Raw genomic sequence first — 22,195 nt, forward strand, 5'->3', positions numbered from 1 at the left:
TCTAGACAATTTGGCTCCCAGTGCGAGATTTAAAAATGCGCCCCCCCCCCCCCCCATTGCTATAAAAAAAATTGCGTCCCCTCCCCCATATAGCTATAAAAAGAAAAAGTATGCGCGCGCCGGAGGCGCGCGCGCTCCCGACAAGGCATGGCCTCATCTGATATCATCACGCCCACCACAGGGGGGAAAAAATAAAAAAAGTCCCCATTTTACACATTACAGCAGCCAAGTGTCCCCATTTTACACAGTGCGGCAGGCAGGTGTCCCCATTTTACAGAGCGCAGCAGGCAGATATCCCCATTTTACACAGTACGCAGGCAGGTATCCCCATTTTACACAGTGCGGCAGGCAGATATCCCCATTTTACACAGTACGCAGGCAGGTATCCCCATTTTACACAGCGCGGCAGGCAGGTATCCCCATTTTACACAGCACGGCAGGCAGGTATCCCCATTTTACAAAGTGTGGCAGGCAGGTATCCCCATTTTACACAGTGCGGAAGGCAGATATCCCCATTTTACACAGTGCGGCAGGCAGGTGTCCCCATTTTACACAGTGCGGCAGGCAGGTGTCCCCATTTTACACAGTGCGGAAGGCAGGTGTCCCCATTTTACACAGTGCGGCAGGCAGGTGTCCCCATTTTACACAGTGCGGCAGGCAGGCCCCCATTTTACACAGTGCGGCAGGCAGGTGTCCCCAATTTACACAGTGCAGCAGGCAGGTATCCCCAGTTCGGCAGGCAGGTATCCCCAGTGCGGCAGGCAGGTATCCCCAGTGTGGCAGGCAGGTGTCAAGTGGTGGGGGGGAAGGGGGAGAGAGAGATATACTTACATGTTCCGCTCTTCGGATCCCGCCGCCGGACGTCCCTCGCGCCGGCCGCCGCCGCCTCCTTCCAGGCTTCTCTCCTCCCTCTCCCCGAGCGCTCCTGCTCGAGGGGGCGGAGTTTCGTGGAATGACGCGTTTGCGTCATGATGCAAACGCGTCATTTCGCGAAACTCCGCCCCCTCGAGCAGGAGCGCTCGGGGAGAGGGAGGAGAAGGGAAATAACACTTAAAGTGCCGCGGCGGGCGCCCCGTGCGGTTGCACGGCTCGCCCGCCGCTAGAAACGGCACTGTATATACACACACACACACACACATATATATATCAAACAATAGAGTAAGCAAATTGCGCTAATTGAAAAATCCCGCCTTAGACACGATAGTCCTTGGGGAGAAGCAGCTGCTAATCTCGAATACAAGTCCTCCTGCCAGTCGAGAACCGGTAATTCAGCAAAATAGATGGTTGTACGGAGAGCGCTCTAATGTGTGTAACAGTCTCTTTAAGTTCCTTCTAGGATAATCCTATGAATTTGACCATGGAGAGGTGATTCTGAAAAAGACCCTCTCACCAGATTCACCCAGACAGTGATAACACTCGTTAATCCATAGCTTCTAATAAAATGTATTAAAATCTTTTTCTGAAATAGATAAACTCTTACATTGATCTTAACAATCGTGGGACATGATCTTAAATGGACTTGCTGTCCACCCCAGCCAGGTAGGAGCTCAAATGACAGCCTGTCCGCCCACAATGTTTATCACCCAATGAGTTTCATCTAACCAGACTTCCTCAGGGGTGTCTTTAACAAAACAAAATCAAAAACATAATTTTTATATGTAAGAGCAAAACTCTGACTGAAGAGAAGTAAAAGTTGAGATGGATTCCCTATATATCAATTAAAAATCTCAGTGCAAGACAATCCAAATTTCCTATGGCCAGCATACAGGACCGTTCTGATTCTTTGTATAAAGTTTATCTATTTCAGAAAAAGATTTTAATAAATTGTATTGGAAGCTATGGATTAACGAGTGTTATCACTGTCTGGGTGAATCTGGTGAGAGTATCTTTTCAGAATCACCTCTCCGTGGTCAAATTCATAGGATTCATAGGATTATCCAGGAAGGAATTTAAAGAGACTGTTACACACATTAGAGCGCTCTCCGTACAACCATCTATTTTGCATATATATATATATATATATATATTTATATATATATACATACACACACGCTATATAATTTACTTATGGGATTGGGGACTGGTCTACTAAATTTTGCGCATCAGTCCCCATAAGATATAATAATCAAGCAGAGGAGTCCAGTCAATTATTGGATATCACTCCTGCCTTAAAGAAGGACATTTGGTGTCCAATTCTCCAGTACTTGGTATCTTTCCCGTAAATTGTTTGTTAATGGAGAGAGATTTTTGTTGATTCACTCATCCCTAAAATGACCATTTATTTGATAAATACTGTATATATTAAAATTGCAAGTAATAAAGCAATACATGCATATTTAACTTTCTATAACAATCTGATTTTGAAGGTGTACAAGGTGTAAAGGGAGACAGGGGTCCAACAGGTCCTGCAGGAACAGCTGGAACTCCAGGAATAGTAGGTGCTAAAGGTGCAACAGGTGCTAAAGGAGACAAAGGAGCCTCAGGTAAGTACATTTTTATTTAGTGTAATCAAATCCTGACTGATAATAATATCATGTTTATTGTAAGGATTTGTTAAAGGACATTCTGAAATTATACCCTTTTCTGCAAAATTATTGCGGGGGGGGACACAAGGAGGTAAATGGCCTCTACCCACTTTGGGCCAGATTACAATTTGTATGGAATTGCATAAGTGCAAGCAATTCTGTACAAACAAAACACAAATGCAGCAGGAAGAGATAGACGCCTCCTGCATGCATTTGCAAGATAAGAGTGCTGCGCCTTAGGACACAGCTTCAGAATACGTTGCGACTCCCAATGTTAGAAGACTTTGGTCATTCTGCATAAGCTGAAGCTTGCTCAGACTTGCAGTAGGATCCATACAGCCAGGTCCAGCTAGTCTGCATCTGAAGAACAAAGATGGTTGGGTTGCAGCCCCTGCTCTGACCCCCAAATGCTGCAGCATGTAAATCATGACGCGGCTAAGGGGGGGACTGTGAGCGATATCGCAAGACCTGATCTGAACATGAACTGAATGGGTCTTGCTCCTACTCACAGACCCACAAACATCTGTTTTGTACGTAAATCATCAGGTATGCATACAAATCCAAATCAGGCCCTTTCAAAGATACGTGAGAAATGGATTACTAAGTAATACCTTTGGCGCTAGTTATGAGCTGCTTTACTTAGAGCTGCTAATATACCGGGGTTAGTTAGGCCCCACAAATAGAACAACACAAAATAAAAATTAGTGCTTGGAAACTGGATATTAAATCTATAACAATTTTAATAAATTGATTTAAAAAGTACTGTTGCAACAGATTATTAAAACACAATATGTGTGGTTGAAATCGGGCATATCTTAGCACTGCAGAAACTGAGAAATTCCTTAAGCTAGTATGATGCAAGTTTTTTTGCCGGTACTCAAATGAAACAGTTCATCCCCAAAAATGCTGCCACAGTCCAGGAACAATTGTAAGCGAATGGAATAAACCAACTGCTGTTGGAAGTGACTTTATGTGGCTTGGTTCAAGATGCTACTTGGTCCAATTTGTTGCTCAGGTCCATAAGTGCAGGTGTCCAATTCGCAGATGAAAAGGGTTCCTATATCAGACTTCCAGGCGTTTTGTATGAGGATGAAGAGACAGAGTCCAGCTATTCCACCGACGCGTTTCGCTGTTTCACACAGCTTTTTCAAGGTGATATACTACAGTGACTGGATGCCCTTTTTATAGCAGTGCTAATGGCCCATACAATACAGGTGTGACAAACTAAAATCAAATAAATCATGTTAATAATGTAATTATATCCAGTTTCCATATTTAGTGACAGACAGTGAGAAAATTTAAGAACTACTAAGTCATAATTTAATGTTTGTAAAGCCTTTGTTTTGAAGTTGATAGTACAAGAAGCCGGTTCCCGATCACATGATCGCGGGACCCGTTTCCTGTATGTGGAACGCAACTTTGCTCTCATTGGTTTACGACATGGTCACGTGACCGGAACCTGGCCAGACCTCCGACGAGCCCGGCGTCCTGTTGCCAGGAGACGGACCGCGAGAAGCGACACGTTCCGGTCACATGACCAAAGACCGGACATCACGTGAGCAGTCACAAGGGTTCCCACTAGTTAGAAACATTTCCTTGTCACGTGATCATCCGGGCCAATTGAAACCTAGTAGGAGTTGACCTCAATATTTTTAACAATCAAATGACCGTCGGTCTTCACAGAAAATACTCACATAATATCCTTTATAGATTATAAATATATGTATTTTAAATTCACAACATAAAGTAATATATATATTTCGAATTATACTGTTTCCATATACGATGTAATTTAGTAATTTATTAGTATGGTGCCATCTTGTGGTGAAATAATATTATGGCACTCAATTTATTCTGATTACTAAATAGGTCATAATTCTTCATACAGAACATGATTTTTTCTGAAAAACCGACAATAAAAATACATATAAATGCATACAAGGTCTACACATATAGAGAACTATCAGAGTGGATAAATATATCATATATAGAGATCGATTAGAAATTGCTATATATTGTTAGAGAACAGCATTTAACTCAAGTGCTTCATTTAAGCCACTTGGAAATAGAGTATTGAGCTGGAAAGTCCAAAATATTTCCTGTCTACATAGTCTAGTAAACCTATAACCCCCCCTAGTAGTTTTGGGGATGAATTCTAGTCCCGTAATACTCAAAGAGGATGGATCTTTATTATGTCGAAGAGCAAAATGCCTGGAGACACTATGTTTAGTGACCCCGTTAATGATATTTCTTCTATGCTCCATTAACCTCGTTTTCAACATCCTAGTCGTTCTACCTACGTATTTTAAATGGCAATCACATTGCAAAAGATACACAACCCACTTAGTGTTACAATTGATGAAACTTTTAATTAAAATATTTTTCCCTTCTATAGGTAGGGATATCGTGGTGGTTTTATTACATGTATGTGTACATGTTGTGCATCTTGTGGCCCCGCACTTATAGAAGCCTTTAATCTTACTTTTTAACCATGTTTTGTCTTCATCCCTTGTTTTTTCCCGGGTCTTAATTGGCTTGGTGCCAGCATGGATTTTAAAGATTTGTTTTTTCAGAAGACAAAATTAGGTTTCAGTGGTAAGAAGTAATATATATATTACTTTATGTCGTGAATTTAAAATACATATATTTATAATCTATAAAGGATATTATGTGAGTATTTTCTGTGAAGACCGACGGTCATTTGATTGTTAAAATAAGAATTTACTTACCAATAATTCTATTTCTCATAGTCCGTAGTGGATGCTGGGGACTCCGAAAGGACCATGGGGAATAGCGGCTCCGTAGGAGACTGGGCAGAAAGTAAAAGCTTTAGGACTAGCTGGTGTGCACTGGCTACTCCCCCTATGACCCTCCTCCAAGCCTCAGTTAGGATACTGTGCCCGGACGAGCGTACACAATAAGGAAGGATTTTGAATCCCGGGTAAGACTCATACCAGCCACACCAATCACACCGTACAACTTGTGATCTGAACCCAGTTAACAGCATGATAACAGAAGGAGCCTCTGAAAAGATGGCTCACAACAACAATAACCCGATTTTTGTAACAATAACTATGTACAAGTAATGCAGACAATCCGCACTTGGGATGGGCGCCCAGCATCCACTACGGACTATGAGAAATAGAATTATCGGTAAGTAAATTCTTATTTTCTCTAACGTCCTAGTGGATGCTGGGGACTCTGAAAGGACCATGGGGATTATACCAAAGCTCCCAAACGGGCGGGAGAGTGCGGATGACTCTGCAGCACTGAATGAGAGAACTCCAGGTCCTCCTCAGCCAGGGTATCAAATTTGTAGAATTTAGCAAACGTGTTTGCCCCTGACCAAGTAGCTGCTCGGCAAAGTTGTAAAGCCGAGACCCCTCGGGCAGCCGCCCAAGATGAGCCCACTTTCCGTGTGGAATGGGCTTTTACAGATTTTGGCTGTGGCAGGCCTGCCACAGAATGTGCAAGCTGAATTGTACTACAAATCCAACGAGCAATCGTCTGCTTAGAAGCAGGAGCACCCAGCTTGCTGGGTGCATACAGGATAAACAGCGAATCAGATTTTCTGACTCCAGCCGTCCTGGAAACATATATTTTCAGGGCCCTGACTACGTCCAGCAACTTGGAATCCTCCAAGTCCCTAGTAGCCGCAGGCACCACAATAGGCTGGTTTAAGTGAAATGCTGAAACCACCTTAGGAAGAAATTGAGGGCAAGTCCTCAATTCTGCCCTGTCCGTATGAAAAATTAGGTAAGGGCTTTTATAGGATAAAGCCGCCAATTCTGAGACACGCCTGGCTGAAGCCAGGGCTAACAGCATTACCACTTTCCATGTGAGATATTTTAAGTCCACAGTGGTGAGTGGTTCAAACCAATGTGATTTTAGGAATCCCAAAACTACATTGAGATCCCAAGGTGCCACTGGAGGCACAAAAGGAGGCTGTATATGCAGTATTCCCTTGACAAACGTCTGAACTTCAGGAACAGAAGCCAGTTCTTTTTGGAAGAATATTGACAGGGCCGAAATTTGAACCTTAATGGACCCTAATTTGAGGCCCATAGACAGTCCTGTTTGCAGGAAATGCAGGAAACGATCCAGTTGAAATTCCTCTGTAGGGGCCTTCCTGGCCTCGCACCACGCAACATATTTACGCCAAATACGGTGATAATGTTGTATGGTTACATCCTTCCTGGCTTTGATCAGGGTAGGGATGACTTCATCCGGAATGCCTTTTTCCTTCAGGATCCGGCGTTCAACCGCCATGCCGTCAAACGCAGCCGCGGTAAGTCTTGGAGCAGACATGGTCCCTGCTGGAGCAGGTCCTTTCTTAGAGGTAGAGGCCACGGGTCTTCCGTGAGCATCTCTTGAATTTCCGGGTACCAAGTCCTTCTTGGCCAATCCGGAGCCACGAGTATAGTCTTTACTCCTCTCCTTCTTATGATTCTCAGTACTTTTGGTATGAGAGGAAGAGGAGGGAACACATACACTGACTGGTACACCCACGGTGTTACCAGAGCGTCCACAGCTATTGCCTGAGGGTCCCTTGACCTGGCGCAATATCTGTCCAGTTTTTTGTTGAGGCGGGACGCCATCATGTCCACCTTTGGTTTTTCCCAACAGTTCACAATCATGTGGAAGACTTCTGGGTGAAGTCCCCATTCCCCCGGGTGAAGATCGTGTCTGCTGAGGAAGTCTGCTTCCCAGTTGTCCACTCCCGGAATGAACACTGCTGACAGTGCTATCACATGATTCTCCGCCCAGCGAAGAATCCTTGCCACTTCCATCATTGCCCTCCTGCTTCTTGTGCCGCCCTGTCTGTTTACGTGGGCGACTGCCGTGATGTTGTCTGACTGGATCAACACCGGCTGACCCTGAAGCAGAGGTCTTGCCTGACTTAGGGCATTGTAAATGGCCCTTAGTTCCAGGATATTTATGTGAAGTGACGTTTCCATGCTTGACCACAAGCCCTGGAAATTTCTTCCCTGTGTGACTGCTCCCCAGCCTCTCAGGCTGGCATCCGTGGTCACCAGGACCCAATCCTGAATGCCGAATCTGCGGCCCTCTAGGAGATGAGCACTCTGTAACCACCACAGGAGAGACACCCTTGTCCTTGGAGACAGGGTTATCCGCTGATGCATTTGAAGATGCGATCCGGACCATTTGTCCAGCAGATCCCACTGAAAAGTTCTTGCGTGGAATCTGCCGAATGGAATCGCTTCGTAAGAAGCCACCATCTTTCCCAGGACCCTTGTGCATTGATGTACTGACACTTGGCCTGGTCTTAGGAGGTTCCTGACTAGGTCGGATAACTCCTTGGCTTTCTCCTCCGGGAGAAACACCTTTTTCTGTACTGTGTCCAGAATCATCCCTAGGAACAGCAGACGTGTCGTCGGAATCAGCTGCGATTTTGGAATATTTAGAATCCATCCGTGCTGTCGTAGTACTACTTGAGATAGTGCTACTCCGACCTCTAACTGTTCTCTGGACCTTGCCCTTATCAGGAGATCGTCCAAGTAAGGGATAATTAAGACGCCTTTTCTTCGAAGAAGAATCATCATTTCGGCCATTACCTTGGTAAAGACCCGGGGTGCCGTGGACAATCCAAACGGCAGCGTCTGAAACTGATAGTGACAGTTCTGTACCACAAACCTGAGGTACCCTTGGTGAGAAGGGCAAATTGGGACATGGAGGTAAGCATCCTTAATGTCCAGAGACACCATATAGTCCCCTTCTTCCAGGTTCGCTATCACTGCTCTGAGTGACTCCATCTTGAACTTGAACCTTTTTATGTAAGTGTTCAAGGATTTCAGATTTAAAATGGGTCTCACCGAGCCGTCCGGCTTCGGTACCACAAACAGCGTGGAATAATACCCCTTTCCCTGTTGTAGGAGGGGTACCTTGATTATCACCTGCTGGGAATACAGCTTGTGAATGGCTTCCAATACCGCCTCCCTGTCGGGGGGAGACGTTGGTAAAGCAGACTTCAGGAACCGGCGAGGGGGAGACGTCTCGAATTCCAATTTGTACCCCTGAGATACTACCTGCAGGATCCAGGGGTTCACTTGCGAGTGTGCCCACTGCGCGCTGAAATTCTTGAGACGGGCCCCCACCGTGCCTGAGTCCGCTTGTAAGGCCCCAGCGTCATGCTGAGGACTTGGCAGAAGCGGGGGAGGGCTTCTGTTCGTGGGAAGAGGCTGTTTGCTGCAGTCTTTTTCCCCTTCCTCTGCCCCGGGGCAGATATGAGTGGCCTTTTGCCCGCTTGCCCTTATGGGGACGAAAGGACTGAGCCTGAAAAGACGGTATCTTTTTCTGCTGCGAGGTGACTTGGGGTAAAAAGGTGGATTTTCCAGCCGTTGCCGTGGCCACCAGGTCCGATAGACTGACCCCAAATAACTCCTCCCCTTTATACGGCAATACTTCCATATGCCGTTTGGAATCCGCATCCCCTGACCACTGTCGCGTCCATAATCCTCTTCTGGCAGAAATGGACATCGCACTTACTCTTGATGCCAGAGTGCAAATATCCCTCTGTGCATCTCGCATATATAGAAATGCATCCTTTAAATGCTCTATAATCAATAATATATTGTCCCTGTCCAGGGTATCAATATTTTCAGTCAGGGAATCCGACCAAGCCACCCCAGCACTGCACATCCAGGCTGAGGCGATTGCTGGTCGCAGTATAATACCAGTATGTGTGTATATTAGAGATGAGCGCCGGAAATTTTTCGGGTTTTGTGTTTTGGTTTTGGGTTCGGTTCCGCGGCCGTGTTTTGGGTTCGACCGCGTTTTGGCAAAACCTCACCGAATTTTTTTTGTCGGATTCGGGTGTGTTTTGGATTCGGGTGTTTTTATCAAAAAACACTAAAAAAACAGCTTAAATCATAGAATTTGGGGGTCATTTTGATCCAAAAGTATTATTAACCTCAAAAACCATAATTTACACTCATTTTCAGTCTATTCTGAATACCTCACACCTCACAATAATATTTTTAGTCCTAAAATTTGCACCTAGGTCGCTGGATGACTAAGCTAAGCGACCCTAGTGGCCGACACAAACACCGGGCCCATCTAGGAGTGTCACTGCAGTGTCACGCAGGATGTCCCTTCCAAAAAACCCTCCCCAAACAGCACATGACGCAAAGAAAAAAAGAGGCGCAATGAGGTAGCTGTGTGAGTAAGATAAGCGACCCTAGTGGCCGACACAAACACCGGGCCCATCTAGGAGTGGCACTGCAGTGTCACGCAGGATGTCCCTTCCAAAAAACCCTCCCCAAACAGCACATGACGCAAAGAAAAAAAGAGGCGCAATGAGGTAGCTGTGTGAGTAAGATAAGCGACCCTAGTGGCCGACACAAACACCGGGCCCATCTAGGAGTGGCACTGCAGTGTCACGCAGGATGGCCCTTCCAAAAAACCCTCCCCAAACAGCACATGACGCAAAGAAAAATTAAAGAAAAAAGAGGTGCAAGATGGAATTGTCCTTGGGCCCTCCCACCCAGGGTCTGCCACACGACTGTGACTGATATGACGGGTTGGTTTGGACCCCCACCAAAAAAGAAGCAATTAATCTCTCCTTGCACAAACTGGCTCTACAGAGGCAAGATGTCCACCTCATCATCATCCTCCGATATATCACCGTGTACATCCCCCTCCTCACAGATTATCAATTCGTCCCCACTGGAATCCACCATCTCAGCTCCCTGTGTACTTTGTGGAGGCAATTGCTGCTGGTCAATGTCTCCGCGGAGGAATTGATTATAATTTATTTTAATGAACATCATCTTCTCCACATTTTCTGGATGTAACCTCGTACGCCGATTGCTGACAAGGTGAGCGGCGGCACTAAACACTCTTTCGGAGTACACACTTGTGGGAGGGCAACTTAGGTAGAATAAAGCCAGTTTGTGCAAGGGCCTCCAAATTGCCTCTTTTTCCTGCCAGTATAAGTACGGACTGTGTGACGTGCCTACTTGGATGCGGTCACTCATATAATCCTCCACCATTCTTTCAATGTTGAGAGAATCATATGCAGTGACAGTAGACGACATGTCCGTAATCGTTGTCAGGTCCTTCAGTCCGGACCAGATGTCAGCATCAGCAGTCGCTCCAGACTGCCCTGCATCACCGCCAGCGGGTGGGCTCGGAATTCTGAGCCTTTTCCTCGCACCCCCAGTTGCGGGAGAATGTGAAGGAGGAGATGTTGACAGGTCGCGTTCCGCTTGACTTGACAATTTTCTCACCAGCAGGTCTTTCAACCCCAGCAGACTTGTGTCTGCCGGAAAGAGAGATCCAAGGTAGGCTTTAAATCTAGGATCGAGCACGGTGGCCAAAATGTAGTGCTCTGATTTCAACAGATTGACCACCCGTGAATCCTTGTTAAGCGAATTAAGGGCTCCATCCACAAGTCCCACATGCCTAGCGGAATCACTCCGTGTTAGCTCCTCCTTCAATGTCTCCAGCTTCTTCTGCAAAAGCCTGATGAGGGGAATGACCTGACTCAGGCTGGCAGTGTCTGAACTGACTTCACGTGTGGCAAGTTCAAAGGGCATCAGAACCTTGCACAACGTTGAAATCATTCTCCACTGCGCTTGAGACAGGTGCATTCCACCTCCTATATCGTGCTCAATTGTATAGGCTTGAATGGCCTTTTGCTGCTCCTCCAACCTCTGAAGCAGAGGGTTGAATTCCACCTCGTTACCACTTCTTGCTTCAGATGATGGCAGGGCAGGTTCAGTAGTTTTTGGTGGTGCTCCAGTCTTCTGTACGTGGTGCCTGTACGCCGAAAGTGTCCCGCAATTCTTCTGGCCACCGACAGCATCTCTTGCACGCCCCTGTCGTTTTTTTAAAAATTCTGCACCACCAAATTCAAGGTATGTGCAAAACATGGGACGTGCTGGAATTTGCCCATATTTAATGCACACACAATATTGCTGGCGTTGTCCGATGCCACAAATCCACAGGAGAGTCCAATTGGGGTAAGCCATTCCGCGATGATCTTCCTCAGTTGCCGTAAGAGGTTTTCAGCTGTGTGCGTATTCTGGAAACCGGTGATACAAAGCGTAGCCTGCCTAGGAAAGAGTTGGCGTTTGCGAGATGCTGCTACTGGTGCCGCCGCTGCTGTTCTTGCGGCGGGAGTCCATACATCTACCCAGTGGGCTGTCACAGTCATATAGTCCTGACCCTGCCCTGCTCCACTTGTCCACATGTCCGTGGTTAAGTGGACATTGGGTACAACTGCATTTTTTAGGACACTGGTGAGTCTTTTTCTGACGTCCGTGTACATTCTCGGTATCGCCTGCCTAGAGAAGTGGAACCTAGATGGTATTTGGTAACGGGGGCACACTGCCTCAATAAATTGTCTAGTTCCCTGTGAACTAACGGCGGATACCGGACGCACGTCTAACACCAACATAGTTGTCAAGGCCTCAGTTATCCGCTTTGCAGCAGGATGACTGCTGTGATATTTCATCTTCCTCGCAAAGGACTGTTGAACAGTCAATTGCTTACTGGAAGTAGTACAAGTGGGCTTACGACTTCCCCTCTGGGATGACCATCGACTCCCAGCAGCAACAACAGCAGCGCCAGCAGCAGTAGGCGTTACACGCAAGGATGCATCGGAGGAATCCCAGGCAGGAGAGGACTCGTCAGAATTGCCAGTGACATGGCCTGCAGGACTATTGGCATTCCTGGGGAAGGAGGAAATTGACACTGAGGGAGTTGGTGGGGTGGTTTGCGTGAGCTTGGTTACAAGAGGAAGGGATTTACTGGTCAGTGGACTGCTTCCGCTGTCGCCCAAAGTTTTTGAACTTGTCACTGACTTATTATGAATGCGCTGCAGGTGACGTATAAGGGAGGATGTTCCGAGGTGGTTAACGTCCTTACCCCTACTAATTACAGCTTGACAAAGGCAACACACGGCTTGACACCTGTTGTCCGCATTTCTGTTGAAATACTTCCACACCGAAGAGCTGATTTTTTTGGTATTTTCACCAGGCATGTCAGTGGCCATATTCCTCCCACGGACAACAGGTGTCTCCCCGGGTGCCTGACTTAAACAAACCACCTCACCATCAGAATCCTCCTGGTCAATTTCCTCCCCAGCGCCAGCAACACCCATATCCTCCTCATCCTGGTGTACTTCAACACTGACATCTTCAATCTGACTATCAGGAACTGGACTGCGGGTGCTCCTTCCAGCACTTGCAGGGGGCGTGCAAATGGTGGAAGGCGCATGCTCTTCACGTCCAGTGTTGGGAAGGTCAGGCATCGCAACCGACACAATTGGACTCTCCTTGTGGATTTGGGATTTCGAAGAACGCACAGTTCTTTGCGGTGCTTTTGCCAGCTTGAGTCTTTTCAGTTTTCTAGCGAGAGGCTGAGTGCTTCCATCCTCATGTGAAGCTGAACCACTAGCCATGAACATAGGCCAGGGCCTCAGCCTTTCCTTGCCACTCCGTGTGGTAAATGGCATATTGGCAAGTTTACGCTTCTCCTCCGACAATTTTATTTTAGGTTTTGGAGTCCTTTTTTTACTGATATTTGGTGTTTTGGATTTGACATGCTCTGTACTATGACATTGGGCATCGGCCTTGGCAGACGACGTTGCTGGCATTTCATCGTCTCGGCCATGACTAGTGGCAGCAGCTTCAGCACGAGGTGGAAGTGGATCTTGATCTTTCCCTAATTTTGGAACCTCAACATTTTTGTTCTCCATATTTTAATAGGCACAACTAAAAGGCACCTCAGGTAAACAATGGAGATGGATGGATACTAGTATACAATTATGGATGGACTGCCGAGTGCCGACACAGAGGTAGCTACAGCCGTGGACTACCGTACTGTACTGTGTCTGCTGCTAATATAGACTGGTTGATAATGAGATGTAGTATGTATAAAGAAGAAAGAAAAAAAAAACCACGGGTAGGTGGTATACAATTATGGATGGACTGCCGAGTGCCGACACAGAGGTAGCTACAGCCGTGGACTACCGTACTGTACTGTGTCTGCTGCTAATATAGACTGGTTGATAATGAGATGTAGTATGTATAAAGAAGAAAGAAAAAAAAACCACGGGTAGGTGGTATACAATTATGGATGGACTGCCGAGTGCCGACACAGAGGTAGCTACAGCCGTGGACTACCGTACTGTACTGTGTCTGCTGCTAATATAGACTGGATGATAACGAGATGTAGTATGTATAAAGAAGAAAGAAAAATAAAAACCACGGGTAGGTGGTATACAATTATGGATGGACTGCCGAGTGCCGACACAGAGGTAGCTACAGCCGTGAACTACCGTACTGTGTCTGCTGCTAATATAGACTGGTTGATAATGAGATGTAGTATGTATAAAGAAGAAAGAAAAAAAAAACCACGGGTAGGTGGTATACAATTATGGATGGACTGCCGAGTGCCGACACAGAGGTAGCTACAGCCGTGGACTACCGTACTGTACTGTGTCTGCTGCTAATATAGACTGGATGATAATGAGATGTAGTATGTATAAAGAAGAAAGAAAAATAAAAACCACGGGTAGGTGGTATACAATTATGGATGGACTGCCGAGTGCCGACACAGAGGTAGCTACAGCCGTGAACTACCATACTGTGTCTGCTGCTAATATAGACTGGTTGATAATGAGATGTAGTATGTATAAAGAAGAAAGAAAAAAAAACCACGGGTAGGTGGTATACAATTATGGATGGACTGCCGAGTGCCGACACAGAGGTAGCTACAGCCGTGGACTACCGTACTGTACTGTGTCTGCTGCTAATATAGACTGGTTGATAATGAGATGTAGTATGTATAAAGAAGAAAGAAAAAAAAAACCACGGGTAGGTGGTATACAATTATGGATGGACTGCCAAGTGCCGACACAGAGGTAGCTACAGCCGTGGACTACCGTACTGTTCTGTGTCTGCTGCTAATATAGACTGGATGATAATGAGATGTAGTATGTATAAAGAAGAAAGAAAAATAAAAACCACGGGTAGGTGGTATACAATTATGGATGGACTGCCGAGTGCCGACACAGAGGTAGCTACAGCCGTGAACTACCGTACTGTGTCTGCTGCTAATATAGACTGGTTGATAATGAGATGTAGTATGTATAAAGAAGAATGAAAAAAAAAAACCACGGGTAGGTGGTATACAATTATGGATGGACTGCCGAGTGCCGACACAGAGGTAGCTACAGCCGTGGACTACCGTACTGTACTGTGTCTGCTGCTAATATAGACTGGATGATAATGAGATGTAGTATGTATAAAGAAGAAAGAAAGAAAAAACCACGGGTAGGTGGTATACAATTATGGATGGACTGCCGAGTGCCGACACAGAGGTAGCTACAGCCGTGAACTACCGTACTGTGTCTGCTGCTAGTATAGACTGGATGATAAATAATTATATAAAAAATATATATATATCACTACTGCAGCCGGACAGGTATATATTATATAATGACGGACCTGCTGGACACTGTCTGTCAGCAGAATGAGTTTTTTAATTTTTATAGAATAAAAAAACACCACACAAGTCACACGACGAGTGTACTTTTTCAGGCAGACATTCAATCACAATATACTATACTGGTGGTCAGTGTGGTCAGGTCACTGGTCACAGTGGTCAGTGGTCAGTCACACTGGCAGTGGCACTCTGGCAGCAAAAGTGTGCACTGTTTAATATGTACTCCTGGCTCCTGCTATAACCTATAACTGCTCCCCAGTCTCCCCCACAATTAAGCTGTGTGAGCACAGTCAGATATTATACATAGATGATGCAGCACACTGGGCTGAGCACAGATATGGTATGTGAGTGTGACTGAGTCACTGTGTATCGTTTTTTTCAGGCAGAGAACAAGAACAGAACGGATTATTAAATAATAATAAATTATAAAACTGCACTGGTGGTCAGGTCACTGGTCATCAGTCACTAGTATAACTCCTCCTAAGCTCCAGTAAGTAAATGAAGTGTCTCACTCTCACTCTCCTATCTATTTTAATTTCTAAACGGAGAGGACGCCAGCCACGTCCTCTCCCTATCAATCTCAATGCACGTGTGAAAATGGCCGCGACGCGCGGCTCCTTATATAGAATCCGAGTCTCGCGATAGAATCCGAGCCTCGCGAGAATCCGACAGCGTGATGATGACGTTCGGGCGCGCTCGGGTTAACCGAGCAAGGCGGGAAGATCCGAGTCGCTCGGACCCGTGTAAAAAAACATGAAGTTCGGGCGGGTTCGGATTCAGAGAAACCGAACCCGCTCATCTCTAGTGTATATACTTTTAAGGATATTTTCCAGCTGGTTCCTTGAGGGCGGCCGTATCAGGGGACGGTAACGCCACTTGTTTTGATAAGCGTGTGAGCGCCTTATCTACGCTAGGGGGTGTTTCCCAACGCGCCCTAACCTCTGGCGGGAAAAGGTATAATGCCAATAATTTTTTAGAAATTAGCAATTTTTTATCGGGGGAAACCCACGCTTCATCACACACCTCATTTAATTCATCTGATTCAGGAAAACCTACGGGTAGTTTTTTCACACCCCACATAATACCCTTTTTTGTGGTACTTGTAGTATCAGAAATGTTCAAAACCTCCTTCATTGCCGTGATCATGTAACGTGTGGCCCTACTGGAAAATACGTTTGTTTCCTCACCGTCGACACTGGAGTCAGTGTCCGTGTCAGTGTCTGTATCGACCTGAGGTAACGGGCGTTTTATAGCCCCTGACGGTGTTTGAGACGCCTGTACAGGTATTAACTGATTTGCCGGCTGTCTCATGTCGTCAACAGTCTTTTGTAAAGTGCCGACACTATCACGTAATTCTTTCCATAAGACCATCCAGTCAGGTGTCGACTCCCTAGGGGGTGACATCACTAACACAGGCAATTGCTCCGCCTCCACACCATTTTCCTCCTCATACATGTCGACACAGCGTACCGACACACAGCACACACACAGGGAATGCTCTGATAGAGGACAGGACCCCACTAGCCCTTTGGGGAGACAGAGGGAGAGTTTGCCAGCACACACCAGAGCGCTATATATATACAGGGATAACCTTATATAAGTGTTTTTCCCTAATATAGCTGCTGTATATATTAATATGCCAATTTAGTGCCCCCGCTCTCTTGTTTTACCCTGTTTCTGTTGTGCAGGACTGCAGGGGAGAGTCAGGGAGCCTTCCTCCAACGGAGCTGTGAGGAAAAAATGGCGCTTGTGTGCTGAGGAGATAGGCTCCGCCCCTTTTTCGGCGGCCTTTCTTTCGCTTTTTTGTGGAAAACTGGCAGGGGTTAAATACATCCATATAGCCCAGGAGCTATATGTGATGTATTTTTAGCCATTTAAGGTATTTTCATTGCATCCCAGGGCGCCCCCCCCCCATCGCCCTGCACCCTCAGTGACCGGAGTGTGAAGTGTGCTGAGAGCAATGGCGCACAGCTGCGGTGCTGTGCGCTACCTTATTGAAGACAGGACGTCTTCTGCCGCCGATTTTCCGGACCTCTTCACTCTTCTGGCTCTGTAAGGTGGCCGGCGGCGCGGCTCCGGGACCCATCCATGGCTGGGCCTGTGATCGTCCCTCTGGAGCTAATGTCCAGTAGCCTAAGAAGCCCAATCCACTCTGCACGCAGGTGAGTTCGCTTCTTCTCCCCTTAGTCCCTCGATGCAGTGAGCCTGTTGCCAGCAGGTCTCACTGAAAATAAAAAAACCTATTTAAACTTTTACTCTAAGCAGCTCAGGAGAGCCACCCTTCTCGTTCGGGCACAAAATATTAACTGAGGCTTGGAGGAGGGTCATAGGGGGAGGAGCCAGTGCACACCAGCTAGTCCTAAAGCTTTTACTTTGTGCCCAGTCTCTGCGGAGCCGCTATTCCCCATGGTCCTTTCGGAGTCCCCAGCATCCACTAGGACGTTAGAGAAAAATATTGAGGTCAACTCCTACTAGGTTTCAATTGGCCCGGATGATCACGTGACAAGGAAATGTTTCTAACTAGTGGGAACCCTTGTGACTGCTCACGTGATGTCCGGTCTTTGGTCATGTGACCGGAACGTGTCGCTTCTCGCGGTCCATCTCCTGGCAACAGGACGCCGGGCTCGTCGGAGGTCTGGCCGGGTTCCGGTCACGAGACCATGTCGTAAACCAATGAGAGCAAAGTTGCGTTCCACATACAGCAAACGGGTCCCGCGATCATGTGATCGGGAACCGGCTTCTTGTACTATCAACTTCAAAACAAAGGCTTTACAAACATTAAATTATGACTTAGTAGTTCTTATATTGTCTCACTGTCTGTCACTAAATATGGAAACTGGATATAATTACATTATTAACATGATTTATTTGATTTTAGTTTGTCACACCTGTATTGTATGGGCCATTAGCACTGCTATAAAAAGGGCATCCAGTCACTGTAGTATATCACCTTGAAAAAGCTGTGTGAAACAGCGAAACGCGTCGGTGGGATAGCTGGACTCTGTCTCTTCATCCTCATACAAAACGCCTGGAAGTCTGATATAGGAACCCTTTTCATCTGCGAATTGGACACCTGCACTAATGGACCTGAGCAACAAATTGGACCAAGTAGCATCTTGAACCAAGCCACGTAAAGTCACTTCCAACACCAGTTGGTTTATTCCATTCGCTTACAATTGTTCCTGGACTGTGGCAGCATTTTTGGGGATGAACTGTTTCATTTGAGTACTGGCAAAAAAACTCGCATCATACTAGCTTAAGGAATTTCTCAGTTTCCTGCAGTGCTAAGATATGCCCGATTTCAACCACGAATATTGTGTTTTAATTATCTGTTGCAACAGTACTTTTTAAATCAATTTATTAAAATTGTTATGAATTTAATATCCAGTTTCCAAGCGCTAATTTTTATTTTGTGCCTTTCAAAGATACAGTATGAGGTTTTGTGTTTCACCAATAAGGACTGGGATATATTTAATTGCTTATATTTTAAATCAAAACAATGGCTATCTTCTTAGATGCCAACCACCGGAATTCTAAGGCAAAATTATAACTGTGCATTAAGAATGTTCTCAGCATGCATTAATTATTATCTTCTTTAATGGACTTTTTTGCTAAAAAGTAAATACAGCTTCTAGTCTTATTATTCAGATCTTGCTGATACCGTATGTGAAAAAACTTTCCTCTGTGTTCTAATGAAGCTGTCTGGTCTAGCGCTACAACTATGATTAAGGCAGTAGGGAGAATTTAAAGCATATGCAAAACTGGAAGTGCCATCCTAAGTGACTGCTTAGTGCTGTAGTTACTTAATAAAACAGGAAAGAGATTAAAAGACCAAAACACAGAAAGAAGACATACTGTACAAGGTAAATGTATTACACACTTGGGTCACTGCTTTTCATTTTTATGTGCAAGTCTTATATTTTAACCTAAGGACCACTAAACAACACAATGAAAATTTATTTCAATAAGCCCTGAAGTTCAAATCCTGTGTTTTTCACATATCTGGCATTCCACTGCAAGTCTATTAAAATGTGAAATATTTCTGTTTATATGAGCAATACACAGTTTTTACTCTAAGTGCATTATACAGAGGAAAAAAGCAAAGAGCCAGATGTAATGCAGTGCAATTAAAGCAGCAATTATTTTCAAGGCAAAACCAACCTGGTTTTGCTTTGTAAATGTTTGCTGCTTTAAAAAAACAGACAGTAAGAGTTTGTCCTGAATTTTGGAGCTCCGGCCGTCTCACACTGCATTACATCGGGCCCAAAATCTGCATGAAATACACTTACAAAAAATATTAATAAACGTTTTGTACTAGATCTCCTAGGTATATTAATGCCAAATATGCATATTGCAAGCAAGGTTTGAAGACGCTATAAGTATAGAATGCATGTGTTAATATTTTCAACATTTATTCACTGAATATTTTTTTTCACTAAGGATGCAGTCTCAGTATATCCAGTATATCCAATATATAATGACATCAACAGCAGCTGACAATTCGAGAATTATAATGTACTGTAGCATTGTTTACACTGGTGTAGAGTGGTGCACATCTCATATATACACCTACCTCCTTTGGGTTTTCTTTGGATACAATAGCCCATTATGTTCTTCACTGTTCTCAGGCTCTATAGGATTGAAACTGTTGGGTTGCAGCACATACAGGGTTGAAAAGCTGTTAATTAGTGACACAGGTGCAGTAGTTGCATTCACAAAATATCATTTCACAATGAAATCACACTCCTTTGTTTACTCACACAGCACTTTACTAACAGTAGCTGCACATAGTAAATAACGTTGACTGTGGTTCTCGGGGGTGTACTGTATATCACCAGGGCTGGCACTTGCTTGCCTTAAGTTTAGTTCTACTGTTCTGTACTTAGGATATGTTTTTAGATGCACTGTCAAGAGATATCTTCCTATAGTGCAACCTTAGACGATAGATAGATAGATAGATAGATAGATAGATAGATAGATAGATAGATAGATAGATAGATAGATCGATCGATCAATCTGCTGATCATGGAAAAATGTTTGTTACCTTTGTATATCTATGTGAAGTGTTAAGAACCATTTATATTCCTTGTCTACTCTAGTTTTATATCACTAAGGTTTTTTCCCCCTGGGTTTTCATTCTTAGATACTGTTCTGGCAACAAAAGTCACAAACTTGGAAAACAAAATATCTTCTCTGGAGAAGAGTCTTTCCTCTCTACAGAAAGGTAAATAAAATCATCACTATTTCTAATTATAGCTGCTCTAAAAAAACGCATTGGGTGGAGATCATAACAATGTCACACCAAAAGCCTGCTGCCACCCTAAGCTCTCTCATTTCTCATTTTCTCCTATTTTCTCATACATGAAGTAGTGATTAGGGGACATATTCATTATCCTTAGATTTTGAGAATTTAGCAAAATGAAAAAAATTTCCTCCAATTTGTATTCATCAAAGCTGTAATAAAGGAGATATGACTAATATATCCTTTGTTACAGCCTGCTTCAATAATTTCTACACTCCCCATACTATAGTATGGGGATGTAAAAATTAGTACATTCATCAAACTCTGAAAAAGAGTCCGTACCGCTTGCAGGGTGCCAGGGTGTACAGCCAGGAGCAGTGGTGGGGTTAAGAGCGGCAGGAGAGGGGAGTATGTGCCGCTTTCAGGGTGCCATGGTGTACAGCCAGGAGCAGTGGTTGGGTTAAGAGTGGCAGGAAAGGGGAGTATGTGCCGCTTGCAGGGTGCCATGGTGTACAGCCAGGAGCAGTGGTTGGGTTAAGAGTGGCAGGAAAGGGGAGTACGTGCTGCTTGCAGGGTGCCATGGTGTACAGCAAGGAGCAGTGGTGGGGGAAAGAGCGGGAGGAGAGGGAAGTCCGTGCCACTTGCAGGATGCCATGGTGTGCAGCCAGGAGATCGGGGGGGGTGGGGAGGGGGGTTCCCGTGGCTACAGCACAGCTCCAGGGGCTGCAGCTAGGAGAAAGTCCTTATGGATGCCTCAGCTGTAAGGTGAAAAAGTTAGAGCCCCCTGACGTGTATAAGTTTGTTTATCACCAGATGACTTTTTTGAAATACTACGCAAAATAGCAGTTTTTCAGTAGTGATGTTTTGATTATAGAGGACTTATGAATACTGAAAAAACTGAAATGAGAGGGTGAGAATTGAAAACTGAAAATGATCATTTCACAATTTTTTCATGATGAATATGCCTCTTTGTTTTAAATGGAAAATATCACTGTTAATGTGAAGATAAAAGCTATGAAAATGAATTCCCTTCTAATAAGCAGTAAAGTCAATTTTTCAAGTTACAAAATCACAAGTGCATTGTTTAAGGTTTACATGCTAATATCTTGGTAGATTTGTACCAACTGAGCAGCTGGCCAGTTCCGCAGCTGCATTTGCACTGTAGACCCCCAATATTGTGATATACTGTACAAATGACTAACAACGTTTTTTCTTTATACCACTGTCATGCATCCAAAATGCATAAGTAGGGTTTCTTTTGTAAATTTAATGACAATTCCATCTTTCTGTAATAGTGGCCTATTTCCAAAGTGGAGTGGTAACATCAGGAAACAAAATTTATGTCACAAATGGATTGGAAGGTAATTACGACACTGCCCTAGCCACCTGCCGTGGAGCACAAGGAACGCTGCCAGCTCCTTTAAATAGTGTTGAAAATGTTGCCTTACAACAGCTAATGAAGGAAAGAGGCAAGAACTTTTTTCTTGGCATGAATGACATAAAAGTGGAGGGATCCTATGTTTATCTCAATGGAAACCCAATTTTTTATAAGAATTGGCACCCAAAAGAACCTAATGGAGGACGAGGTGAAAACTGTGTAGAAATATTTGGACTGGGACAATGGATTGATATCACCTGTAATCAGAAAAATTTGATTGTGTGTGAATTTTAGAAATCTATTTTTGTAGGAAACAGTTTTCCACAAAATACATTTTTTTAGGTTTACATATGAACATTGACAATTTATTTTTTATTTTTAATATGTACAAATCTCCATCATTGTACTCTACACACATCTGTGGACATTCGAGGTCTGTTTGTAGACTATAAATTCTGTGGACTTGAGAAACAAAAGAGGAACTTGAACAAAATACTATATCGCAGGAACTTTGTACTTTTCCTAAATGACTCAGGGGTCTATTTACTAAGCCTTGGATGGAGATAACGTGCATGG

General features: G+C 44.7%; 1 protein-coding gene across 1 annotated transcript in view; it reads left to right on the forward strand.

Annotated features, from left to right (window-relative positions):
• The window catches only part of LOC135057230 (collagen alpha-2(IX) chain-like), a 151,984-nt gene that overhangs the window by 25,757 nt on the left and 104,032 nt on the right, over window positions 1-22,195 (forward strand). Inside the window, exons 8-10 of the mRNA XM_063963125.1 lie at window positions 2,367-2,483; window positions 20,143-20,223; window positions 21,537-21,910. Of these exons, the coding sequence (XP_063819195.1) occupies window positions 2,367-2,483; window positions 20,143-20,223; window positions 21,537-21,910 (572 nt within the window). The remainder of the gene's footprint in view (window positions 1-2,366; window positions 2,484-20,142; window positions 20,224-21,536; window positions 21,911-22,195) is intronic.

The sequence above is a fragment of the Pseudophryne corroboree genome, chromosome 3, assembly GCF_028390025.1.
Source record: "Pseudophryne corroboree isolate aPseCor3 chromosome 3, aPseCor3.hap2, whole genome shotgun sequence".
In the NCBI taxonomy this organism is placed as follows: Eukaryota; Metazoa; Chordata; class Amphibia; order Anura; family Myobatrachidae; genus Pseudophryne; species Pseudophryne corroboree.